Below are 24107 nucleotides of genomic sequence, written 5' to 3'. Positions count from 1 at the left end.
CATTCATCTTTTCATTTTCTAAGAGCCTGATCGTGAGCGCTTTGTTGTCCTGTTTGGTTTTTGCCTCCAGCCATGCCAAGTTCTTAAAAATAAAGTAGCACCCACCCAAAAGCAAGGAAGGCACGTATTCAATACGTGCTCGGAACGGTTCCACACATATCCACTGAGCCGCCGCCGGTTTGAAACCGTCTCCTCATTTGCGGCAGAAAAGTTTTATTGAAATATTGTTTGAATTAAATTTTACAGCCCACAAGCTGCTTTCTCCGCCTCCGTTTAACGATCGATCGTTTTGGAAGCGGTGGGGCGGAGGAGGCGAGGCGGGGACGCTACCGATTAGCTGGTGGAATTAATACACCTTTCATGTGCATCGAAATGTGAACCACGTGAACCACCCACTCGCACTCAATCCAGTCGAAAGCATCTTCTCCGTTTATGTCTTTCATCGGATGAGTTAGGTATCGTTCGCCTTTTTGAGGTTAAAATTTAACGACATCTCCAGCACATTCCGGCTCCAACTCGAAGGCTTTCCACACTGTCTCTCTACGTTCTGGCAGGGTAGACTGGGGTTGGGCGAAAGGGTGTTGAGTTGTGTTGCGTCCGGAGCTTTTAGAGCCTCCTTAAAGACAACGTGACCGGTACGGGAGAGGACATAAATCTTCAACTGCTTGCTAATGGGCGATAAATGTAAAGAATGGGGGTGTGGGACGGGTTTAACCCACCCAGGCGGCCCGGTCGCTTCACTGACTGAATGAAGTGAATGGTTTTGTCTTTTGGGGGTCTCTTTTCGGAGAAGGTGTAAAACGTGACCCCAAGAAAGTGATGCCCCCTACTCCGGAGGAGGGGTGAGAGCATTAAGCATCTTGACCAGTTCCCTTCCTTTATGCTCGAACTGCTGTAATGAGGAGTTTGGCGAGGAGGAGAAGACGGTTCCCTTAAAGCAGCAGGCCCATGATTTTGCATTTCGTTCCGCTGAAAGCGTTTCATTAAAAGGAATGTTAATGGAATGTTAATATCTACCGGTTATACGGCTGTTGAACGATCTCTGCTCGTGTTCGTGTTCAAAAGAAATGCTGCCATGTGATGAATCTCCTTATTACATTCCTCTGCGTAACGCTGCTTCATGTTTTGCGTTTCAGCTCAAGCTACAAGGTTAAAGTTTCACTCATGCTCCCAGAATCGTATCTCCGCACATCGACGACTGTTGCATGTTTCATTTGCTTCAATATTGGCAGACGGTCGCGTGGAAAGTCCCGAAACTGGAAACCATGCAGGGAGGGCAAAAACACACGGGGCCACCGTGATCATCCGCTACACGCCGAGAGGCGAAAGTTTTCCAATTTGCCAAATGGACTTGTGGCTGTTGCGTTTGATATTAACTTCAAATCAGCAAATCGACACCGACTCATAAACATCTTGCTCGCTGCTAAGAAGCTAACACAAACAGAACAGATTCTTGCCCGCGGTTTACGTAGCGTTTGGTTGGGGCGCAATCGTCGGTGTCTGTGTCTCGCCTACGACAAAAAAGCTCTCTACCCTTGCGTGGATGGAATGTTGACAGCGAAAACCATCCCGCCTGTGACATTCAAAGACACGATTCTTCGTCTCTGCCTGGAGCAAGAAAAAAAGGGAAAGCGTGAAATTAATCTTCTCTCAAAAAGTGCTCTCGATACGCCATTCGATTCGCCTTCGAACGAACCACCCTTTGTAAACGGCTGTTGTAATTTCGCCCGCAGAAAAGCGTAAACGGCGGTTACTGCGAAAACAATCTCGCTCGATTGTCAAACAGCAGCCCGAACGGCAGTGTAAATAGACTGAAAGAAGGGGAAAATGGGAACTGGAAGAATGAACAACCACAACAGCAGGCACACCCTTCCGTGCAGAGCAACGGACGAAGGGAATGGATATCATTTTCCAATATCGCATTACGCAATGTACAATATTTGCGCAAGCGACCGCTTCTGACAGCGCAGCATAAATAATTTACTTAAATCGATGTAAACCCATCCGCTAAGAGTAGTATCCCTTATCTTACTGACCTCTTCTCTTTCTGCTTTCAGACTGGCGGCCACTGCCCGGGCACGCACTCTTGCTTCCTGCACGCACAGACACGGTTCCCGGGGAATCAACACCGGAAACCTCAAGGACGACCACATCCGCTACTGTCTGTGTACGCGTGTGCTTTCCTCTGTGTGTGTGTAGAAGTATGTGGAGTGTAGCTAGCAATTTGTGCGTGCGTGCGAAAACCCGTATCTCGGGCCCGTCGTAAAAAGTTATCGCAAAGCAAAAGGGTGATTTTATTAGAATACTGACAACATCTGACGGACTGCGTGCGGTGTGGCCTAAGTAAATAAAACGGCCTATTTGCACTTTCTTTCTCGTGGGTGAAAGTGATGTGGGCTCGCATCGGTTGGTACGTGCGCCGGAAGGCTTACACAGGCACTGGCACTGCGTCCTTAATTCTGCGCTGAACTGCCGCGTCAGGATGTATCCGTGAGGTGCTTCGCACGTTCGCCGCCATACTGCCTGTGCGCTTCCTTAACGGCGTACCGATTCTAATCTGCTCTGTAGCACGCCCACTGCAGTTCAATGGGCGAATGATTATTACGATTATTGCTAAACAAACACAAACACACACACACACTCATCTAGACAACAGCAGAGTGAACTGAGCAAGCCTTACGGCGCCCTTCCGAAGAAATAGGAATGTGCGAATTTGACAACCCGTGTCGCACGTCACAGGATGTGCGAATATGATGGCCAATAAAGGCGAAGGACAACAGCAGTGCGCTCGCTGGCTGCCAAAAGGGTTAACGACGGAACGCAAGTGCTTATGCGTATCGAATCGTAGATATCGGCCAGATTGAGCCCCAGGGAGTGTGGAGAGCGTGGGGCGATCCGTGCTGGTAGAGACATATCTCGACATACCCCCTTCGAACCAGCCGCCCGAAATGACGGTCGTCGTCGACTTGACTCATAAAACGATTTTCCACAGCAGCGGCCGTAGTGAGCGCCCGGCTCTTTTTTGGCCCATCGGCCCAAACGAAATCGAAAATCGGAGCAACAGCACACAGCAGCGAGAAAAAGTGTAAAGTGTGAAGTGTGGGTGAGCGAGCTGAGAAGGCCGCAGTGGGGTGAAAGTGGATTTTTACAAAATTTATGAAACGACCAATCCCAAACGGTTTTTGGGGCGAAAGGGCGGTTTTGCAAATCGTAGCGCTTCTCCATCTGGTTCCGTCATAGTTAAGTTTTGTTGTTGTTTTTGCGTGGTTTGGAAACATTTCCCGCCCCGGCCCCCCAGTGTGAACGACCCAGCAACGAAGGACGTGCAGCTAGGCACAAGTTTCGCCAACCCTCAGTCATCGAAGTTCCGGGTTGCAACTTCTCTCTATCGAACCATCTCAAGTGTGTGTTTCTGTGCGTGTTGTCGTCCCGTTCGTTCGTTCGGTGTACGTGATCGGTATAAAAGCGGCAGAAATTATGTACGACGGTTCGGGCCGACCTTCTACCGGTGGGGCGGCGACGCCCTGGCCCACCCGACCGGCTACGACCCGCAGAACCGGCGCTCGACAGCGAACAGTTCCGGCCGGTGGATTATTGCTGTGGCTGGGACTGCTGACGATGTTTGTCAAGGGTAAGTGCTGTTGGGACGGAAACAGATGAAAGAAATCGAATCGCTGAAGAAAAAGAGAAAAAAAAGACGGGAACAGAATTTTCCCTAGTGAGGAAGAACGGAGCCACTCCCTACCAACGGTGTGTTTGGTTTCGGAAATGGTCACGTAGCACGTGTTTGCAAATCCGTTGGAATTTCCAACTAGTTTACCAAAGCACAAGTATCCCGACGATAAGGTCGGGTGTCCCCGTTACTGGCCGTGCCGTGTCTTTAAATTCTGGGAAAAGGAAATTCAAAAGAGCAAGAGAGAGAGAGAGAGAGAGAGAATGAGAGAGTGCTAAGAACTCTCGACCAGTAGGGCAGACGAAAGCAGGCGAACGTTATTATTCCACACACATGCTCTTGCATCGATCGAGCTGATGATCAATCAAGATATTGTGAGATTGTGATGACTTTCAACATCTTGCCAGCACTAGCGGGGACAGGGTAAGCTTGCAAAAAGGGATTTTCCCCGAAGTGAAGATGCTTCACGTGTGTGTGTGTGATAATACCGGAACGTTTTGCGCTTCCGGTTGAAATGTATTTCAAACCCTCTCCAGTTTAAAGAAGCTTACGCAATCACGAAAACGATGTGCAGCAAAACGCTTTATTCCTTTCCCGACTCTCCCGAGACGAGAGGAAGGAATGGGAAAATGATTAGCTAAACGACCAGACTGATTAGACCGAGGCGAGGCGGTACATTAAAGCGACTTAAAGCGTAATCCCGACCAGGCAGGGCGAATTTAATTATGTGCTTTCGTGGTGGTGTGTGAACGCGATGCTTTTTAATTACAAGTTATCTGAGCTTCGCGTGAAAAGCCCTTTTGCTGGTTACTGGCTCTTTGGCGGTTACTGCTCGAAGCAAAAACTGCACCCATCCATGTTGTTGCGCCACGTTATTGAAAACAATATCTCTTCTCGTTAGGAACGTCGCATCGGAGCGTTCGTTTTTTGTTTGGTGTTTGGTGGGTAAGATTTATTTTCCACCCCGAAAAACACCAGCCCAAGCTTAATATCGTACCCACACATACATTCACGGACTGGTTTTGTGGTGTTGTGGTGTTTTTTTTTGTCGGAAAAGTGGATGCGACTGATGCGTAAATTAAACCAAACGACAAACACTAGCCTCTGGCCTCTCCAGCCTAGTGATAAATGCCCGGGTCGATGGCAGATATTTGTGACCCCAAAACCGGCCTGCTTACTGAGCAAAGGGGCAGGAAGTGGACTGGAACTCGCCCCCAAAAGGATACTCCGTTTCAATCGTTTGCGGTAACACGGGTTTCGGGATGAGCCACGTTCATAATTTACGGTTGACCTCAAGTGTTGATTAAGTACGCTTCCGATAGGTTGATTAATTATTACCCAAGCCACCCCCAAAAACGCTCCACAGCTCAATCGAACCGCCGGGTGCGGTGTGACCTGTGTGTGTCTGTGTGTGTGTGTATTGGAAATAAAACACGACTAGGTGTGGAAACTTGGGTGCGCGCAGGACAACAGTGTGATGACGATGACTCCGGATCGGAACCATCAATCATGTGTCGGAATGCGAGCTCTCTAAAGCGTGTCAAATGCAAACGCTTAGACGCTCGAAGCAGGGCAGCCAATGAGTGCTAAAATTGAATGAGAATTTATGCCCTCCAGGAGCTTCCGTTGCCCTTCCCTGCTCCATTGCTTATTGAGTGTCGTTCAATTTATGTGAGTGGAGAGAGAGAGAGAGAGAGAGAGAGATAGAGCGGGTCCTGTGCATATGGCGAGGTTTTAGTTAGGTTTTGGACAGTCGGACAATGTTGTTTGGTGCTTCAAAGGGAAAACACATACACCCACACCCAAACACGGTCAAATAAATCTCCCCCCCCCCCATAAAAAAACACGATCTTTGTGCAAGTGCAATGATAGAAAATGACAATCCATCAATCATGTTTTTCTGGGCTGCTTCGGATCAATTTTAGTTATTTCATTTCCTTTCCCTTTTGTTATATCCCTGGATGTGTTCGGGACGCCTTTTTTTGTTGGTATGCTGCCCTTGTCCTATTCCAAACGTGCCAAACACACACACACACACACACACACACACACACACACACACACACACACACACACACACATACACATGGATGTTATGTTGAATGTTTTTTTCAGGCGCGCCTATCCGTTTAGCGCTTTGATTCGTACAAGCTCCCGGTACCATTCAAATACATCGATCTTGCAGATCCATACAGCCGGTGTGGACCCTTTTTCTTGTGTGCTTTCTTATGCTTGGTCGGTCGCTTGGGTTGACCTGCCAAAAGGGCTAGGGGTAGGGGGATGGTTTTGCAAAAGGACCAGCGAATCCTTTTTCTGCTGCCACAGCATGCCGACAGATGGTGGAGCGGAAAAAATACACCCGTGACCGTGACCGAGCGAGTGGACCGAGAAGTGGGTGAGTGGATTTCCTCGAACTGAACGAGGATCGACCGCAAGACTGTGTTGAAAAGGGCGGCAGCAGCAGCAGCAGCAGCTGGAATATGTCCTTCCGGAGGCATTCGAATAGAAAGAAAAACATCCCCCCGTTCCCGTTTGGTCGAAGTGGCGAGGCAATTGGGGAAGTAGTTTTCCTTTCAGTTTTCCCTCCCAGCTTTGCGTTCGCTATCGAGGAGCGTTCGCTCCGCCAGCCGGTCCTTAAACCGGGATCAATAGCGATTCCGAGAGATTTGCCGAACAAAAGCCAATAATGCTTAAACGTGCGCTCGTGTGTGTGTGTGTGTGTGTGTGCAGTGGAGAGAACAGGGCACAGGAACTCGACGGGGAAAATCCTCTTCAGCGTTCCCTGCTCACACGCATCGAATACACACATTCACGAATGCTTTCCGCTAATGCTTGAACAACCTCATTTTGCAGGGGGGGTGAGCATGGGGCTCGAGCACAAGCAAGAAGGGCACATAAAAGTGGCCAACGTGCTTTCGGGGGGGCTGGCGGGTGTGCGAAGCATTGAAGCGAAAAGCAATAGAGCAAAACTTTATCGCCCACCGAGGCGAATACGGAAGCGGCTTACGGATGTGGAAAGTTTGGCATTTGTTTGTGGGTGGTTCCCGCTCGCACGCGCAACATACCCGGATGATGATGGCGATGGTGGTGGTGGTGGTGGTGCATTATTGATACAACCCAATAAGCGCCATTTTAAAGCACAAAACCCAGCGTTGCTGAAGGTCTCTGTTTAAGGGTGAAGGTGGGGATGAAGAGCGAAAAAGGGCAGCTTAGATACCGTCAGTTAATGTTATCTTTTGTTTTACAATTTCTGAGAAATAATTTGTGGGTTTTTTTCTGTTTTTCCTCTTTTTTCGTGCTGGAAAGTTAGACAGTTTCCTGGACAGAACGTGTCTTTACGGGGCTTCTCAAAGGCAACAGGCCCCGGCACACGGCACCTCCAAATCACATAAGCGATTATGTTGCATAAGTTATTGAGGCATTGAGGCGAAAAGCCGGCCGACCACCAACGGTGATCATTTGATCCTTGTTAGTAGCGGTCCGCGAAGAACCCTGGTTTGTCTGGTCCCAGCGGAAATAAAGTCGTTCGATAAGACTGTTACGACCAAATTAGGACCGCCAGATATAGCAGCCCAGGCGGAAGAAGAATGCATCTTACAACCAGTTCCCCGAACGTCGAGCTCGACTGGAGCATTCCCATCGCACCGACAACACTCGAAGGTCCGTGGCCTGTTCATTCACTAACGGTTGCTCATTTGCATAAGTGGTTCAGTGTGCCGCCGCCGGTGTGCTTTTCAAAACAGAATCGTCACCGCCATCACTGTCGTGGGGTTTTTCCCCCTTACGAACGTTTCTCAATTAGCCGTCGCTTTCGTTGCTTCACTGCAGTAAAATTAACCCCGTTGACGTAGTTGAGCAACGAAACTTAAAGTTCAGTGGCGCATTTTTTCTCACCCCCAGTGCCAGTCTGCAGTTAAGTTGATTATGAGCTTTTGCTACAGCCGTTGTGGCAGATGATGATGAGGCTGGATGGCAAGTTGACAAGTCATTCCGAAAGCTAAGGACCCGCCAAAGGACTTGTTACGGCGTAAGGAATACGGGAAAAGGGGCCGCCTGGTCGGGCAGAAGTCTGTGGGCACTAATTTAGAGGGTGTTTTATTTGAATTATGTTGCAACTTTTTGCCACGAGACACCTTTAAAAGGCTTCGCCCGCTCCCGCTCGTCCCCTCTTTCAGCGTGAGTAGCTTCAGCGTAAGCTCTCAAGCGTTTTGTCTGCCCGGCTTCGGCAAGCCTTTGCGTCTCTGGTCCTGGTCTGTGTGCGGCTCGATAATAATTATGTAAATTCAAATAAAAACTCATTCAACCGTTCGTCGGCTCTGTTCGGCGGGCGAACAAAAATCTCGCTACATTACTACGAGCATGTCGGTGAGCGCGGGAGAGGGTGGGATGATGGTGGCGTTCGTGGTTCGCGCCCGGTCCCAGTGCCGCTTTCTTTGCTTTCTAATTCGTCACGGTCTAGCGGTGGAAAGGATTTTTATCGCTGTTTACAATCGGTGTGCCTGGGAGGCACTGCCAGCTTTTCCTAAGAGCAGAAACTGTTCTTACAGGGAGGGATTTTACAGGGTTTCACGGCCTAATAGTGAAGCCTTTCTGCAGTAGCTTACGGGTGACTAGAGCATGGTTGGCAACAGCGAACAGGTTGATAGAGAATTTGATGAAAATCATCTATTTGAAACAATGCTTTAAAAGCAAAATGCTGCTTACAATAAAACCCTGCATTCTGGGTGCCTTAGAGTCTACCAAACTTTATCCCGAACGACTCCTCCCAGCCGTTGTTGGTGGTGGGAGTTTAGCATGAAATGAATGCAAATCTCCGAGCATTTCTACGAAATCGCAAGGGAATTGACCAAATTTGCTCAACCAACGCAAAGCAGCGCCAGATGAGCACCGCTCTCGCCTCGCCATCGATAAGATTTAAAACGATTTGTTTGTTGGTCTATTAAATTGCACACTTGTTTTGCTCTATTTTTGCCGCCCTTTCTCTCAATCTAACTTCATCTAACGGGTAATGTGTGTTTCTCGCTAACAGAATAAAAGCTTCCATGCAAACGAAGATTAATTCTCTTCGCCACAGTTTTAACCTCCTTTACTACAAATGATTGATCGCTACTGCCATCTTCCATCACCTTGTTGCGCTGGGTGCGGTGCTGTAGAAAGAAGGCAAGTATCTGAAACTCATTACGTTTACCGATCCCCATCGGTATTTAGCGAGTGAAGTAATTCATTTTCCACCGATCAAAACCGTCCTCCCAGGATGGCAGCGCAGAGAGCCGTTCGCCCGGGCTCGGGTGTATTGTGTTTAATGAGCTTGGAGAATTGTGGCCATTGCTTTGCGGCCGACAAGAGGCTCCTGGCAGTTCTTGTGTTGCTTTTTATTCTCCCCTTTTTATTCCACGCCGCCAGGGGGAAATGCTTTTGAAATCGCTTGAAGGAAGCGCTGGCTTCCGGCGGAGGATACTGTGATGCACGATTGCGTTTAAATTTACTGGATGATGGATTCTGTACAAAAATGGAACCGTTGTGCCGGCGGGTTTGTGGCGCCCATGAAGCAGAATGAAGCAAGATTTGCCCTTTGTTGGTTGGGTATCTTCAGCAGAAGAGCGGTTTCGTATAAAAAAGGCAATAGCAAAGATGCATTTTTCAATGTCCCCCTTCTTCACTGTGGTCGATTTCCTTTCCTCATCCAATTAAAATAAAGCTCCAGTGAAGATTACGAATGCATGGGAGAGTTTTTATCGTTGCAACCGATACAATCAATTGCTTCCGACAACGGTACAGTAAAATGCTTTATGCAACAGCTCTGTGTAAGTCTGTAAGTGTTGCTGGGCGCTGGGTGTGTGGTACGAACGTACTTATCGGGAAGTGGGAAGGTTTTGTGCGCAATAAAAACATATTCAGTTACAAATTGAACTGCAACAGGGAGCGCGGGGGGGGGAGGTGAAGAAGGGAGACCTACCTAACACATCCACTCACACAAGCAGCTTCCGTTTTGTAGCTGTGCAGTGCTTGGAATAATGATGCAAGCTCAAGCTGCATCGCATTTGTGCCGGCCAGGTGCATCGGAAAAGTATCGAACAGAATGGATACTCTACTCCATGGCGGTGGTGGCCCCTGTGGTGTAAGTGCCAAGCGGTACCGGCGTGTCCGTAACCACCAAAGAAGGAAGGAACACTGTAGTATTGTCGAACGAGTCGGTTTCGCCACTCGGTTTCGTGTTTGGTTGAACGCTTCGATTACTTTGCAACAGTAGCAGGCAGTAGCAGCAGCAGCAGCTGCAGTAGTTGTCCCAACAGTTCCCAAGCCTCCGTGTGCACTGCTATCGGTTGGCTTGCATCGGAGGTGGAACGGATACATCAATGTTTTTCAAAGCAAGCGAGCAAGACAGAGTAGCAAAGAGGAGAGGCACCTTTCTGCTATGTTGGTAACATCTGGCCCGGCCCGAATTATGGAGCATAACATTTTGGGACCTCCCTAAACCCGAAACATAGGCGCCATCACACGAAAGGACAGTTCATTTTCACAGTGCAGCTGAAAATGGAGCACTCACCCCGGCGACAAACCCGGGATTCCGGGATCGGATTTGAGATTTCACAAATCCGCCCCCTCTTCTCTGGCACAATTGTTGTGGAGGAAGCTGCAGGGGAGCATTTTCCGGTGTCCCGCAAACGCATCATACCGGTGTGCGCGTTCGAGTGTGCAGTCGGTTTACCTGATCGGTGTTTCGTAGGTACGGTACGGGGCCGATTGATATTGGGCTTCAATTTTCATTTCCGGTGTCGAAACGAACTGATGCGCGCACAGGAAATAGCAGACCTCGGCGTGGGTGCTTTGCGAAGGAGATTCGAGCTGGACAGTAAACCGAACGGGCACACCACCGGGTCGTATGAATATCGGTTACCGGTCATTCAAATCATCACCTTGAGTGAGGCTTTGCTTGTCTCCGACAGTGACCAATGAAACATCCCTTTGAATTAAAATGAAGTGTTGGCCGTGGTTTTTGTAAGGAGAAAGAAATCGAATTATTGGAACGTTCTTTCCCTCCGTCACATGACACCCTGGCGGGTAGGATGTTGATGTTCAAAACCCCAAAAGACTCCACAAAAGACTCCATCAACGGCTATCGAATGGAGTATTGCTGGCAGCATCACAAGTCGCAAGTAAAAGTAAATTTCCGCTTGAAATTCGGACTGCTGCGGTTGTGATCATCGTGCCATAGCAACCCTCGAGCTTGATTGACCGGAAAGCAGAAAAATGAGTTAAACAGCCCTGCTAGCCCTCCCTTCATCGCTGGTGTGTTTTGGTTGACCACCAATTTACCCCGAAAACCCCATCTCAAACCGGGAACTAAACTACCGCTGACGGGAGCCTTTTTGGGAGAAAGTAGGACGCAAGAAAAAACAACAACAACAACCAACTTTCACCCCGGAGCGAACGACCATTTACAATAGTCAGCGGAAAATGGAGGAAATTGGTCATTATTGAATGCTTCGGTTAATGGTAGGCCATCGTTTCCTGTCCAAAAGGAACGCTTTTCCCAGCAGGAACACAGCTTCGGGCGGGGCGCGGGCAGGCAGGCAGACGGGCCAACCGGAAGCGGGATTAGAGAGTGTAAATCGTTGATTGAAAAATTCCATCCCTTAAGAAGGGCAGATCGCTTACCGAAACGACGACGACGACGACGACGACAACGAACGACAACAACTTGCCCGAGGGAAAGGGCGAGTGTGTTTATCCCGATTCGAGCAAGGAACAAAACAAAAAAAAAACCAAACCAAACCAAGTAGTAAAACCAATAAATTTCCCAAGCTCCTGAAGCTATTCCAGTGTACCGTGTGTGCGCTGTGCTGTGCTGTGAGTCCTGCGCAAGGGCTGATTTATCTTTCCACGCTGCGTCCTCCGTTGCCATGGGAGCGCACGGCGGAGTCAGCACTTTTCGCTCGTGTAGCGTACAATTTGTATCTTGCGGCGGGCTTCATTTTTGTCCCCACTCGCACATGCTCTCTCTCCCCCTCTCTCCACGCCACAGCCAATCGATCGTTATTAGAGTGATGGAGGGCAATTTGCGCGTCTCGCAACGGGATTTGGGTGGCGCACAATTTATGGCAACTGCTCAAGTTGGTGCGCTTTGGACGGTTTGTTTTGTTTCGTTATTATTTCCTTTCCCTCCCCCTGTGTTTGGGGTGTTTGCTGGAGCTGCAGTGAGGGGGAAAAATAAGGTCGAAACACAGGCTCGGGCTTTCTTTAACATATTTAGATGGCATTCGTTTTGTCACGGTGATAAGCTTGCCCTGTCGATGCGACTGTTCTCTTCTTTGGATTGAATTTTAAGCTTGATTAATGAATGTGAACGGTTTTATGGGATAAAGGGAGAGATAATCATTAATAGAGATGTGAGGCGCTAGACTGCGGGGGAAGTGTTAATCTCTTCCAGTGCAAAAGATCACCAAAAATGTCTGATTAAATGGCTTTTTCCTCTCAGAAAGCGTCTATTAAATCGCCGCTTTCTTTGTGTCCCTTTCGATTCGCAAGCAGTCAATTTCCTACCAAGAACACAGCGAGATCACTTTTCCTCTCACGTACTCACGTAATAGCAAGCTAATAATCCATTCGTAAACGACGAATCGATTAGCAATTCCGAGGATGCCGCGGAAGAAAAGCATTTCAAGCAGTATTCTTTATGTGTGCGGAAAGCCAAAGCGTCGAATTCCAAAAATGTCTGCCTTTCCATTGCTCGCTTGCCCCGTAATGAATCACGATCACAAACGTTTAGCACATCGATTAACTGCGAGCTAATAGCACCAAAGCAGGGGGTTCAGTATTTCGCCTTGTGGAACCCCCAAAAGAAAGGTATGTAGTAGAAGCTGGGGAATGGAATTTCTTTCCTTCCATGTGCAATAATTTGTAATTTACGGCTTATCTCACCGCGGGACAGTGAGCAGTGGATGGTATGGGTTGAGGTAGGCACAGTTGCAAGAGCCCGTTAGATTGCATTCAGCATGCCAGAAGTGCATTCCTGGGTGCACCGTGTTTTTTTAATCCTTGGCTGAGGATATTTTCAATTTAAACGGAGAACAGAACATATCTCATCCCTCTGGTGGAAAAGGCATTGTAAGGCAGTGAAATAGAAGGAATTCAGATAGGTGTGCTTGGAAATTGATTTTTCGTGTCTTATTTCCATTTCTTGCTGTTCGCCCACCACTACCACCACACTACCCCTCATGGATCCCAGCGTTATGGAACGGAGAAAAGAAAGAAGCGAGATGAAGCTGTGCTGCGAGCGAACCTGTTCGAAGAAGGACGCGCCGAAGAACAATGATAATTTACGTGCTGCTCATGAATTTATTGCCCACACATATAAATATTCGATATTCGATTTGCGATGCGATGATTTATATTTTGCGAACATTATACCACATCCCCTACCATCCTTTCGCCTGCGGGCTGCTGATGTTGCAGCGCCGAAGCTGACTGTATTGACTCACAAATTGCACAGAAGCCAGCGGTGGCATTTCCACCCACCACCACCCGCCACAGGAGTCACAGGTGTGGAGAAATAAGCGATGGTGAAAATTTCACAACAATCAACAATCGAAACGATGGCAAGCAAGCAGGCAAGCACACACAAACACAGGCAAATACCAATAGCAAACAAAACTGTCCCCCACGGGTGGGCGGACATGTGCGTGTATGTTCTTAATTCCCCCCCGTGCCTGTGATAGCACGTTAATTTTGGCATCGGAAAAAAGAGAATGTAAATGATACACAATTAAAAGGAGAACAGTCGTACAACCGAAAACAAAAGGGTCAACGAACACAAGTGTACAGCCAATTTTGAGTTCGGAAGGAATTAAACTCATCCTTTGATTACCTTTTAAAAACTCTCCAGCATTATATTCACTTTTTCTCACATTTGCGCCTGTGGGTTGTTTGTTCTGCCCGCTTGCTGATGTGTGATTGTGTGTGTGTGCCTGTGTTTGTGTGTGGTTGGCATGTTAGTGGGCGCTTTCCTCTCATTAAGCTGTGAAATTTAACAACCGAAACATAAAACAAATAGTACAAAACAAAACAACAAAAAAAGGACGTAACGGTGGGTCATTTCATCAAAGGTTAAACAACAAACACACAAAGCAGAGACCACGGACCCCCGTAAGCATTAAACTGGGCCCATTTTCAAGCGATTTACTTCCGAGAGTTTACCGCCGCCGCGGCTTCTGGATTCCGAGGATTCGGCGAAGCGCGACACGATTTGACGCGAAAGTAAAATAAAAAGCCAGTGAAATAAAATAAAGGCACGGACCCTTTGGGGGAGCGCCGGAAGGCGACCTTCCTCGAACTGGTGGCAGATTGGAAGTAGCAACAGTCAAGCAACGAGAGGTGCAAAAAAATGGTACAAAATAACACAAAAAGAACGAGTCTCCTCCCCCGTCGAAAAGAACGAGTTGAAACGGTTGGTTGATGTTGTTGAAGCTGGTTGGATTCGGTTCTGTGTGCGTGTGTGTTTGTCCGTTATTTTCGCAAACAAAACCTAGACCCTAGCGCGCGCCCGTAGGATACAAAACCAGAACTCGGTTACAAACCGAAACCCCTCCCTAACGAAAAAAAGACAGCAAAACAGCGCGAACAAGCGGCCAGCTGGTACCGCTGACCGGGGCGGTACATATACAACAATTAAACTGTAATTTTCCACCATTTGCATTTTGGCTACTCCGGCCGGTTTCTGTTTATTATCTTTCTCTTTCTGTTTCTCTGGTCGGGTTTGGCTATTTTCCCCAAAACGCTGCTGGAAGCCACCGGGCTTTGGTCCGGTTCGGTGCCTTTATGTTTGCGCTGCACGTGTGTATCGTACTTGCGAGTGTGGTCATGTTGGTCCCTCGGAAAATGTTCCCCGAAAATACACACACACAAATATGGGTCGACCCACACGGGGGGCTGAGCGAACAGCGCGCCGTCGGAAAAATCAACACCCAGGCGAACGCGGAAAAATCCCAACCAACCGTTCCACTCCAAAACGCCATGTTTGCCACGCCATTCCGGAAGGTTTGGTGCATGTTTCCGGACACGGTTCGTAACAATCAGCAACCTTCTTGTCCGCCCCATGGCTGCCACCAGAGGGCGATTGGTGCGGGGGCATTGTAAACTGTCACCAGCAACCGATGGCGCACGAGACAGACCAGACTGGGCTGGGGATCGAAAAACACAACTTTCGCCCCGCCATTCTCTCTAACATATTGGACGGGGTCATGGGGGGGGGACGATCGGAGTGTGGCCCATCCATCCATTCTCTTCCTCATACCCAATTCTTGAACTTTCCGTTTCGTACCAAAAGTTTCCGCTAGTCGGTGCGACGGTGAGCAGATTTACTGAGTTTGACGGCTGTGACCGCGAATCCGGGCATGTGATCTGCACCTTTTTTGTGTGATTGTGTGTGTGTGTGTTTGTATTTGTGTTAGTACACGTCGGTTTACAAACTTTGCAATCAGTTTTTCGCGAACGCTGTGGGAATTTTTTGTCAACGCCCCGCAAATACCCGCGTCACACGTTATACGGGGGGAACACGTGTTTTTGGTGGGCGTGAGAAAAAAGCGCTACCCAAATTGAAATGGAAAAATCCAATTGCATTCCATTGCCTTCCCAACGGACGCAAAAAATAAATACTATTCACTGTGGGCGAGCTGAGCTTTTTATTTTCGTCCTTTTTGTCAGGGATCGTGGAGTTTTTCCCCGTTTTTCTACCATCAAACAAACTCGCACACACACACACGCCGAGCGATGAATATGAAAAATTAGACGTTCGTAACCATTTTCCATACGTTACAGGTTTTCGTGTGCGGAAATAAATGGCTGTTACACGGTGCTGCGAGGCATTGGGTTGTGATTGCTTCATTAGTACCGTGCAGTACGACCTTTTTGTACGCAGCGTTTGACGCATGTTTTTGTCTCATTTCCCTTTTTTTCCGCAGGAAATCCCGAAACGCGAGGTAACGAGCAGGAACTGAAGCCGAGCTTCGCAAGCCCAATCGAGAACGTGACAGTTCCTATAGGTAGAGAGGCGACGCTCAGTTGCATTGTACAAAATTTAGGTGCCTACAAGGTAAGTTGCTGTCCGTCTGCCCAGCTCAACACGAGACCGCACCGAATTGCTAACGAGACGACGGGCCCCTTTCGGCATGCTGTTTTCTTCGTTCGACAGGTCGGCTGGATGCGAGCCTCCGACCAGACAGTCCTGGCGCTCCAGGGACGGGTTGTGACGCACAATTCACGCTACAGCGTGACGCAGGAGGAGCGTGATGTCTGGCGGCTGAAGATACGCAACGTGCGCGAATCCGACCGCGGTTGCTACATGTGTCAAATAAACGTCACTCCGCTGCAGAAGCAAGTAGGCTGTGTCGATGTACAGCGTAAGTAACGGCCAGTATTGAGTGTTGTGTGTATGTGTGTGTGTGTGTTCTCCACGGTAACTTACATCAATTACCCTCCGTACAGTGCCGCCGGATATATCGGACGAACAATCTTCCTCGGATCTGACAGTACGTGAAGGTGGCAATGCGACGTTCTACTGCCGCGCCACCGGACATCCGGCACCGAAAGTCACCTGGCGGCGGGACGATGGCAATCCGCTCTATCTTCTCCGGAACGGAACCGACACACGCAAGGGTAAGTGTGTAACCTGTGTCCGGTATCACATCACGAAATCAACTTCGTCAGCAACACACTTGTTTGCTCGGTGTAAACTCACTACTCACTACACAATGGTACACAATCAATCGGTTTAAACAATCGGTGTCATGTCGGGCAGATTGTTCCATGGAAAGCGGCCGTACAGGAAATGGCTTGCAGTGCTTAGAAACACACTCAACCATCCCACTGCGAAACTCGGCAGCTGTCGGTAAAAGCCCCTAACAGACATTAAACAGGCTTTCTTCAATCCTTTTCCCATGAAGTTTACGATCCATCAACGAAGCAACAACATCCCTACCGCACGCCACACCATCGGCCCTACTTCGGCCCTACTTGCCCAAGACATCGGTTATGTCTCTTCGACTTTACCGACCGACGATGCCGGTTGATTTATGACCAATCTTTCGTAATACTGCCACTGCTTTAACCCCAAATTGCGGGGCCGTCCAATAATATTCTCCATAAATTTTTACCTCACCTCAAGGTTTTGCATCACTCTCCCGTCTTCCATCATCGTGCCTTATCAGTGATCTTTATCGTTTATTTTTATTATTTACCGGTTTCCCGTTCCAACCACCCGAAGCAATCAAACTGTAACTGAAATTTGTTTTGCACCCGATGATGTACAGAAAGGAAGAAATCTCCGTCCATCAGCAGAACCTTTTTTTATTGGGATACATAACGCACAAACTTACGCAACAAGTTGATTTGGGTTGGATGAGATATTTATTTATTGCCAAAGTCGTTTCTGTTTACCTCCCGTGTTTCTGGGTTGGAACCGTTGAGCATAGAAACTGCGTACTGATTTCTTTATTCTATCCCCCTCTCTCTCTCTCTTTTATGAATTGTTCAATCGAATCTATTCCGATCGGTTGCATACACTCCCGACAGTCGATCAGCATGTTGGCATCTTCCTGAACCTGACCCACGTCAGCCGGAAGCAGATGGGTGCATATCTGTGTATCGCCTCGAACGAAGTTCCACCCGCCGTTAGCAAGCGTGTCTATCTCAACGTGCATTGTAAGTCGTCCCAATCGCCCACAGAGCTCCGACACCTTTGTCTAATTCCTCCCCTTTGTTCCCCGGTTGTATTGTAAAGTTCCACCAAATGTGACAACATCAAAGACGCTGCTGGGCGCGTACGAAGAATCGGACGTGGAGCTGGAGTGCGAGGTAGAGTCATTTCCCCGCTCGGTCAACTACTGGACGAAGGTGGCGAAGGGCGGCCGCAACACGGGCAGCAGCCTCGGGTCCACGTCCAGCGCGGAAAGCTACAACCACCACCACCAGGAGGTGATGCTGAACGGCGATCGGTACGAGATCCGGGAGCAACATTTCGGCAGCCTATACGCGGCCAAGATGACGCTCCGGATTCGTAGCTTCTCGGTGGCGGACGCCGGCAGCTACATGTGCATATCATCGAACGCTTTCGGCAAGGCAAACCGAACGATTCGGCTGTACGGTACGTATCTGGGCGTACGTCCTTTCTGTCTGCGTGTCTAATCGATTGACTTTCGTGCATCCATCGTTCCAAATTGCAGAGATTAAAAGACCTACGACGACCACCACCACGACAACGACGACCACTACGACTACGACGACAACGACTACGACCACCACCACCCCTGCACCGCCACCACCACCGACGCCCCCGCGCCGAAGAACTACACTAATGGGCCCGAGTAAGTACTTCCAAAGTTTGTGTGCCCTTTATTGCCGCCCGTTTACACCTGTGCGCACCACGCCGAATGATGAATGTACTTTTCCGACCGCCCATAGACACACACACCCGCATACAGAGAAAACAAAAACCGGATGGAAACTTTTCTAAACTCCACTTTATCATGGTGTGTGGGTTTTGTTAGTGTTTCTAGATATTAAATTTAAAATTTACCTGCTCTTATCAGTGACTATGTTTTTTTTTGGTGTTGATTTTAGTAGAAGTACCAGAATTTTGCCCAATTACTCTCCCACCGTGAACGGCACTGTGCTTTGTCACTGGAAAAGTCACAGGTCGAACGATTCCCCGTGTCGGATACGGTTCCGTGCACTCCCAACACCTGACACGAACACCTTCTTCGCCGTGTAATGATGCCATTTTATTTTTTTTCTTCCTTCTCTCCTGCCGCTCTGCACCCGAACCGATCCATTTTCGCCAGGGCCACCGTACGACACGACGCCCTACCCGCCGACCGGACTCATCATCGAGTACATCACCTACTCGCCGGCCTTCGTCGAGTACGGGGCGAACGGTGAGACCTACATCAACTATCCGCAGCTGACGGCCTACTCCAAATCGTCCTCCTCGTCGTCCTCGTCCGCATCGTCCTCCTCCTCCTCCTCGTCGGCCAACTCGCACGGATCATCAGCGGCCTCGTCGGCGGCCTCACCACCCTCCACCGTGGCGCTGCTCGGTGGCCGCTGGACGGCCGGTACGCTCGGCGGTACGCTCCGGCCCCTGGCCCTGGGGCTGGAGGATAGATTTATGAGCATTTTGATCGTGACAGCCCTGTCCTGTGTGTCCTTTTTTCGCTACTTTCAAATCTATCTTCCCTGGATTACACTTTTTCTGCTGCTGCTGCTGATCGGCCGCAAGCCGAAGGAGAAAATCTCGCCCGATCTCGTCTTCCGCCATGCGCCGCCGTGCGCCCTGTGAGACGACCGGTACGGGTGCCATCTGTCACCGCCGGATACAGCGTCCCTGCAAGACGGCAACGGCAGCAACCTGACGACAGCGATGCTGCCGGTGCTGCTGCCGCCCGTCGACCGTTGCGAAAGAGGTAACGAAGGTAATGTTGTTTTCTAATTTGCTAGGATTAATCAGAAAACAACGACCTTCCCTCGTGGCACCCTTTTTTCCTTCCCTCAATATCCTCAATACCCAAAAGTGGCGCTCGATGTGACTGTCGTCTGTTCCCCAAAAAAAGGTCCCAGCACAAGTATAGAATAGATCAAATAAGCAGAACGGTGTACCCCGAACGAGTGAAGGATGCATGTAGCAAATGAAGCAGAATACAAAGTGGGGCACGGCATCGAAAGAGGACCCCCATAAATGGGCCCCAGGGAGACCCGGTGATGGGAGTAAGGGAAAGAAAGTATCTCCCACAAAAGCAAAATGGAGACTCCTTCCTCCCCAGTGCAAAAGGGGGGGGGGGAGCATGTTACGATGTACATATTAAGCAAATACTTCCAGTAATAAATTGCAATAGCCAGCAGAGGAACCGTATCACACACACACACACCCCTAGTTGACAGATGTGTTGTCAGGCAGTGCCGAAACGCCCGTTAGGCAAGGTTAGGAAAAGTAATGAAACAAGACACACACAAAACACAAACACACCGGGCCAGGGCGCCCATCAGAAAGTACTAATCAATAAAGAAAACAAAAACGAAGAAGAGCAGGATCACAGAAACTGAAACAACAAACGGTGTAAACAGCACTTGCTGACATGCTGCTTGTCAAAGTTGAGAAATCAAGTGATCAAGAGACAGACCGAGAGACGGTTGCGTTTGTGTGTGTGTGTATGTGTATGCTGCCATGGCAACGTGGGCAGGATAGGAGCAACTTTAGTACCGTTCACCTTCATCGTCGTCCTCGTCGCAGTCGCCTGTTGGTGTGTTGGTTGGTTGGTAGCCATTTTTCTCGCTTTGATGAACGACAAACTTGCAGGGGCAATAAATTAATCTTTGTCCGGAAGTGTTCGTTGGCTGACGTTCCCGTTTGCTGCCAAACTTCTCGATTGCCAGTTGAGGAAGTGTTTTAGGAAGATTCTCATATCGTTCGCGAACGTGTGTGTATGTGGATGTGGGGTAGGTAAGTGTGCAGATGAAATCAATAACAATCGATACAAATATCCCCACATGCTCTCCCGGTTCGGTGCATACACGGCGGTCCGTTTTCGTTGCAAAAGCTAAGGTAAGTGTGGCAAAACTTTCCCATCCATTTCCATCGATTTTCTCCTCCCTTTCATCGTGCCGGGTTTGTAGTGGTGCCGGTCAAAGATATCGGGCTTCGGTTTTTGGGGTATCGCATTTTGCAAAAGTTTTTTAATTTCAAAAGTATTAAAGTGATATAAATGCTTTCGGGCTTGCAAACTGTTTGCCCGAGCTGCATCGGGCCACACATTCATCTAAATCACTTGCATCCGGCTGATCGCGCTGCATATATGTTGCGTTGGCTCTCTATTTGCACAACACTGCACTGTCAGAGAGAGAGAGAGAGAGAGAGAGAGAGAGAGAGAGAAAGAGAAAGAGAGAGAGAGAGAATGATAGAAAAGAAAGAGATCAAGGGCGCCATCATACGAGAAAGTTTACGAAACCATTATTCATGGTTGGTGTGCTAATGGCAATTCTACGATTCCGCCCATCAGGCGGCTCCATCGATGTGGAAAAGTGGAAAGTTATTTCTGGAAACAGCTTTGGGGTTCATGTTTTATTACTTTACTTTCAGCACAATAATCGCTCTCGGGTTTAAAGCTTATCTAATGAACAACCGATTCGTGTGTCTGCCGGTGACGCGACGACGATGATTGGTGTCTATCTTGACGAGTGCATCAAAGAGTTGCGGCAGCCGACCTAAACACACTCGACCTATCCAATCCAATCCAAGCCTGTAGAGCCAGCTGTATAGTTTGGGCTCGGCGTCGTGTCATCAGGCAATTAAATATTCACAATCTGCTGATCAAATTTAGCATATTGAATGCGTTCGACCTCCATTACCGCAACAGCATTCCTGTGAATGTCACGACCAGAAGCACACCATTTCAGAATGAGCGTACTAATCACGCTTCAGTGTGTTTGTGATTGAAATTTGCCACACTTTCCCGCTGCCCGCCACCCCCCAACCCGAATTAGATGGCAACCGGGGGAAGGAAGTCGCCGTAAGTCTTATTAATTCATTCTCGCACCGTTCGACAGATCGATCAAATTCGCTCGATCGCATTCGGTGGTGACCCACACCGTCGCCAGCGCACTCCCATCCGGTTGGTGGCAAGTACATGGCCGTCGGTCGGGGATTAACAATTCTGCCGGAATGCTCATTCCGGCCGCCGGGTTGATTGATTACCCAATCAATGATTGTCACCATGGTACAGGGCCGACTTTGTGGGGCGAAGCGTTTTCTTTCCCACGACAAGAGACACGACACGGACGGGGTGTGCCTTCTTACACGGTGCACAGGCGCTGCTAATCCTGGCGCCCGGCGATTAATCAATCAGGCCCAACCCAGCCCCGACCGAGCTGCTGGGGCAAGGTTTTTACTGGTCCTTTCTTTACTGCCTTTCGCTTGCCCTTGCTTCGGTGTAGCTACTAATTCATTCCCATTTGCCACGTTCGCCTCCGTTTCTTTTCTTCCACGCCACACATTGAGCCTTGCCAGATGGGAACGATTGTCCTTCCCACATACGCTCGAGGTGACAGCGAGATTCCCTTCCCTTCAAACATCCCTTCTTGAGACGAAAGCGAAGCAAGAAAACAAAAGCGTCGTTTTCCCACTCAACCAAAGGATGCCGTGTGCAGTCTTTTCCCGCTCATGTGTCCCCTCAACGTATGGCACTAGCTTTGAAAGGTGTAGCACTTCGGTACCCCTTCCCCTTCTATTAGTAGACCGGCTCTCAAGAAAGTGCTTTCCTCGGAAGAGTGTTCTGCCTGTCTGCCTCGGTCACACCGGCGAAAGACCCACGGCGACGAGCCGAACACACGGGATGTCACGGTTAATAGCATGCAAATTGAGAGCGCTTCGCTAATGAATATCAAGAGTCGTCGAATCATAGTTACCGACCATCGACAGTGCCTGCCACCATGACGACCGTCCGCCGCCGCACGGCAATAGACTTTCCTTTTGCCTGGTGCACGTCGTCGTCGTCGCCATCGTAAGCGCGCGCGCGCGAAAAAGACATTTGACAGCAAAATTATGCCATAAACATCTTCAGTGCCCCTTTTTCTGCCACGTCCCACGGCCCTGCTAGGTCGGGGGATTGGGTGTTGAAACATCTTTTCATGAATAAATTGCTCAGCATTACAGAATTAGTTTGTCTAACGGTTACTGCGTTACTCTTTGCGCTCTCTTCGTTCTTTTGCGTTCTGCTGTGGACGGTATGCCCCGCTCGTACCCCACAAGAAGGTTGCCATAAAATCGCCATCGTTTCGTTTTATTTCGTTTTTTTTTGCCCCGATCCATCCTAAGTACTTCCGGGGCCAGCACCGGGAAAGAATAAAGCGTGTGCCGTTATTTATAAGCTATGCATTTTTGCTTCGCCTGACATTTACATTTATTACACGCCAGAAGGCGGCAGAAGGTGGTACGCGCTGTGTGCTGGCGGTGTCCTTTGGCCAAGGCCAAGTGACGGATGAAGGAAATTCCGACTTGGCCCGAACGCCCCAAGACACGCTTATCGATGGCGTTGGAATGCAAAGCGCTCTTCTGCAGAAAGTGCCGTCTGGAGAAAAAGGTCATCCGTTGCTTATAGAGCTTCCCCCTACTAGACCCGACACTACAGAGCCAAGAACTGGGAATGAAGTGTAAATGAAGTGTGCACAAATTCCAAAGACATTGTCGAGTATCATCCACGACATCATCCGCAAGGCTCAAACCGCACGTGGAATGTAATTAATGTTTATCGAAACACGAACGCGCTGTCGTCCTGCACAGCCCCGAAAGCTCACACAGCATCCTGCGGACACAGGACCGATGCGATACGAGTGCCAAATAGTTATTCAGTTTGTTTTTCCTTGTCCCTGCGCTTGATCATCATCCGCCAGTGTCTGTGTGTCAATCCGTGCCTGAGTGTAGCCTTTGATGTAGGGCGGCTCGCAACGTTGCTCGGGTTGCGCATAAGTTTGCCAATTTGCATCGGGAAGATGTTCGCGCGGGCGCTGCGTGACCGTGCGTGCCCATGTTGCATCTTGCTAATTTGTATGCCAAACAGAGGACGAGCTTGCTGCGGGTTAATTATCTTGCAACATAATTAACAAATATCCGGTTGATTTAAACCCGTGCCCGTGTGCCTTCGAGCTTTGGCCGTGTAATGGCGGCAGCACGATCGAGGCGATGCTGTTTATTGAAATCTTCGGTTCGGTTTATTAGCAAATATTATGCTCGATTGCAAACTAATGCATTGGAATTGGCTGAGTAATGGCTTCATCAGAGCAGCGGCTTCAGCAATGGCGATGTCTCTTTTTTAATGCTGGGTTCCCTTTTGTTCTCGCAAACAAGGAAATGGATCCGCTTCCGTATTAAACTAATTGCGTTTCACTCATCTGGGGCGTCCTTTAATTTGCTCGAAAAGCTTCCACAAACCACATCCCTTGTATTAATGCGGATGTCTGCTGTTGTTGCTACACAACCATCCCGGTCCGTGTGTCGATCGTGTGTAATTTTAAACTCGCTTGCTTCTTTGTAGACTCGTGTCAAAGCACGCAAAAACCAACGCACCGAGACTGTTGCGGAAGACTCTTTTTCCAACAAGCTTTTCGCTCGGTCGCAGTAGGACGAGCGACTGCAACGAACACGCCAACCTCAGTGTGAGGTTGATGAGGTGGATCTAAACTTCTTCCCGGAAGTCTCGCTCCCCCTTCCCCATCCGGACGATCGAACTCTCGGTATGCCGTTATACCAAGGGGTGAGTGCGGTTGTAGCACGGAAGCGAGAACTTCTCGCTACCGTCGGTTGGCAGGAGAATAAATTTTCATTATATATTATCGCATTAGATACGTGTCAGGCCGTGCCGATGGCTTACATCACGGCTGTTGTTCTTCT

At 49.1% G+C, this 24107-nt stretch overlaps 1 protein-coding gene across 1 annotated transcript; it reads left to right on the top strand.

Moving 5' to 3' along the window:
- Positions 1-2034: 2034 nt before the first annotated feature.
- Positions 2035-19506, top strand: LOC120951504 (opioid-binding protein/cell adhesion molecule homolog). The gene is made up of 8 exons (XM_049606008.1): positions 2035-3631; positions 15634-15764; positions 15864-16071; positions 16157-16327; positions 17243-17371; positions 17451-17813; positions 17893-18033; positions 18511-19506. Exons 1-8 carry the CDS (start codon positions 3478-3480, stop codon positions 19005-19007), a joined length of 1794 nt encoding a protein of 597 aa, XP_049461965.1. The 5' UTR covers positions 2035-3477; the 3' UTR covers positions 19008-19506.
- The last annotated feature ends 4601 nt before the right edge of the window (positions 19507-24107 follow it).

This window comes from Anopheles coluzzii, chromosome 2 (assembly GCF_943734685.1).
Source record: "Anopheles coluzzii chromosome 2, AcolN3, whole genome shotgun sequence".
Classification (NCBI taxonomy): Eukaryota; Metazoa; Arthropoda; class Insecta; order Diptera; family Culicidae; genus Anopheles; species Anopheles coluzzii.
Note: the sequence above shows the minus strand (reverse complement) of the source record. Positions and strands in the feature narration are given on the sequence as shown.

Coding starts and splice junctions, on each gene's coding strand:
- LOC120951504 (XM_049606008.1), top strand. CDS start 3,478: ATGTACGACGGTTCGGGCCGACCTTCTACCGGTGGGGCGGCGACGCCC. Junction 15,765..15,863: donor AAAATTTAGGTGCCTACAAG/GTAAGTTGCTGT, acceptor TTCGTTCGACAG/GTCGGCTGGATGCGAGCCTC. Junction 16,072..16,156: donor AGGCTGTGTCGATGTACAGC/GTAAGTAACGGC, acceptor CCCTCCGTACAG/TGCCGCCGGATATATCGGAC.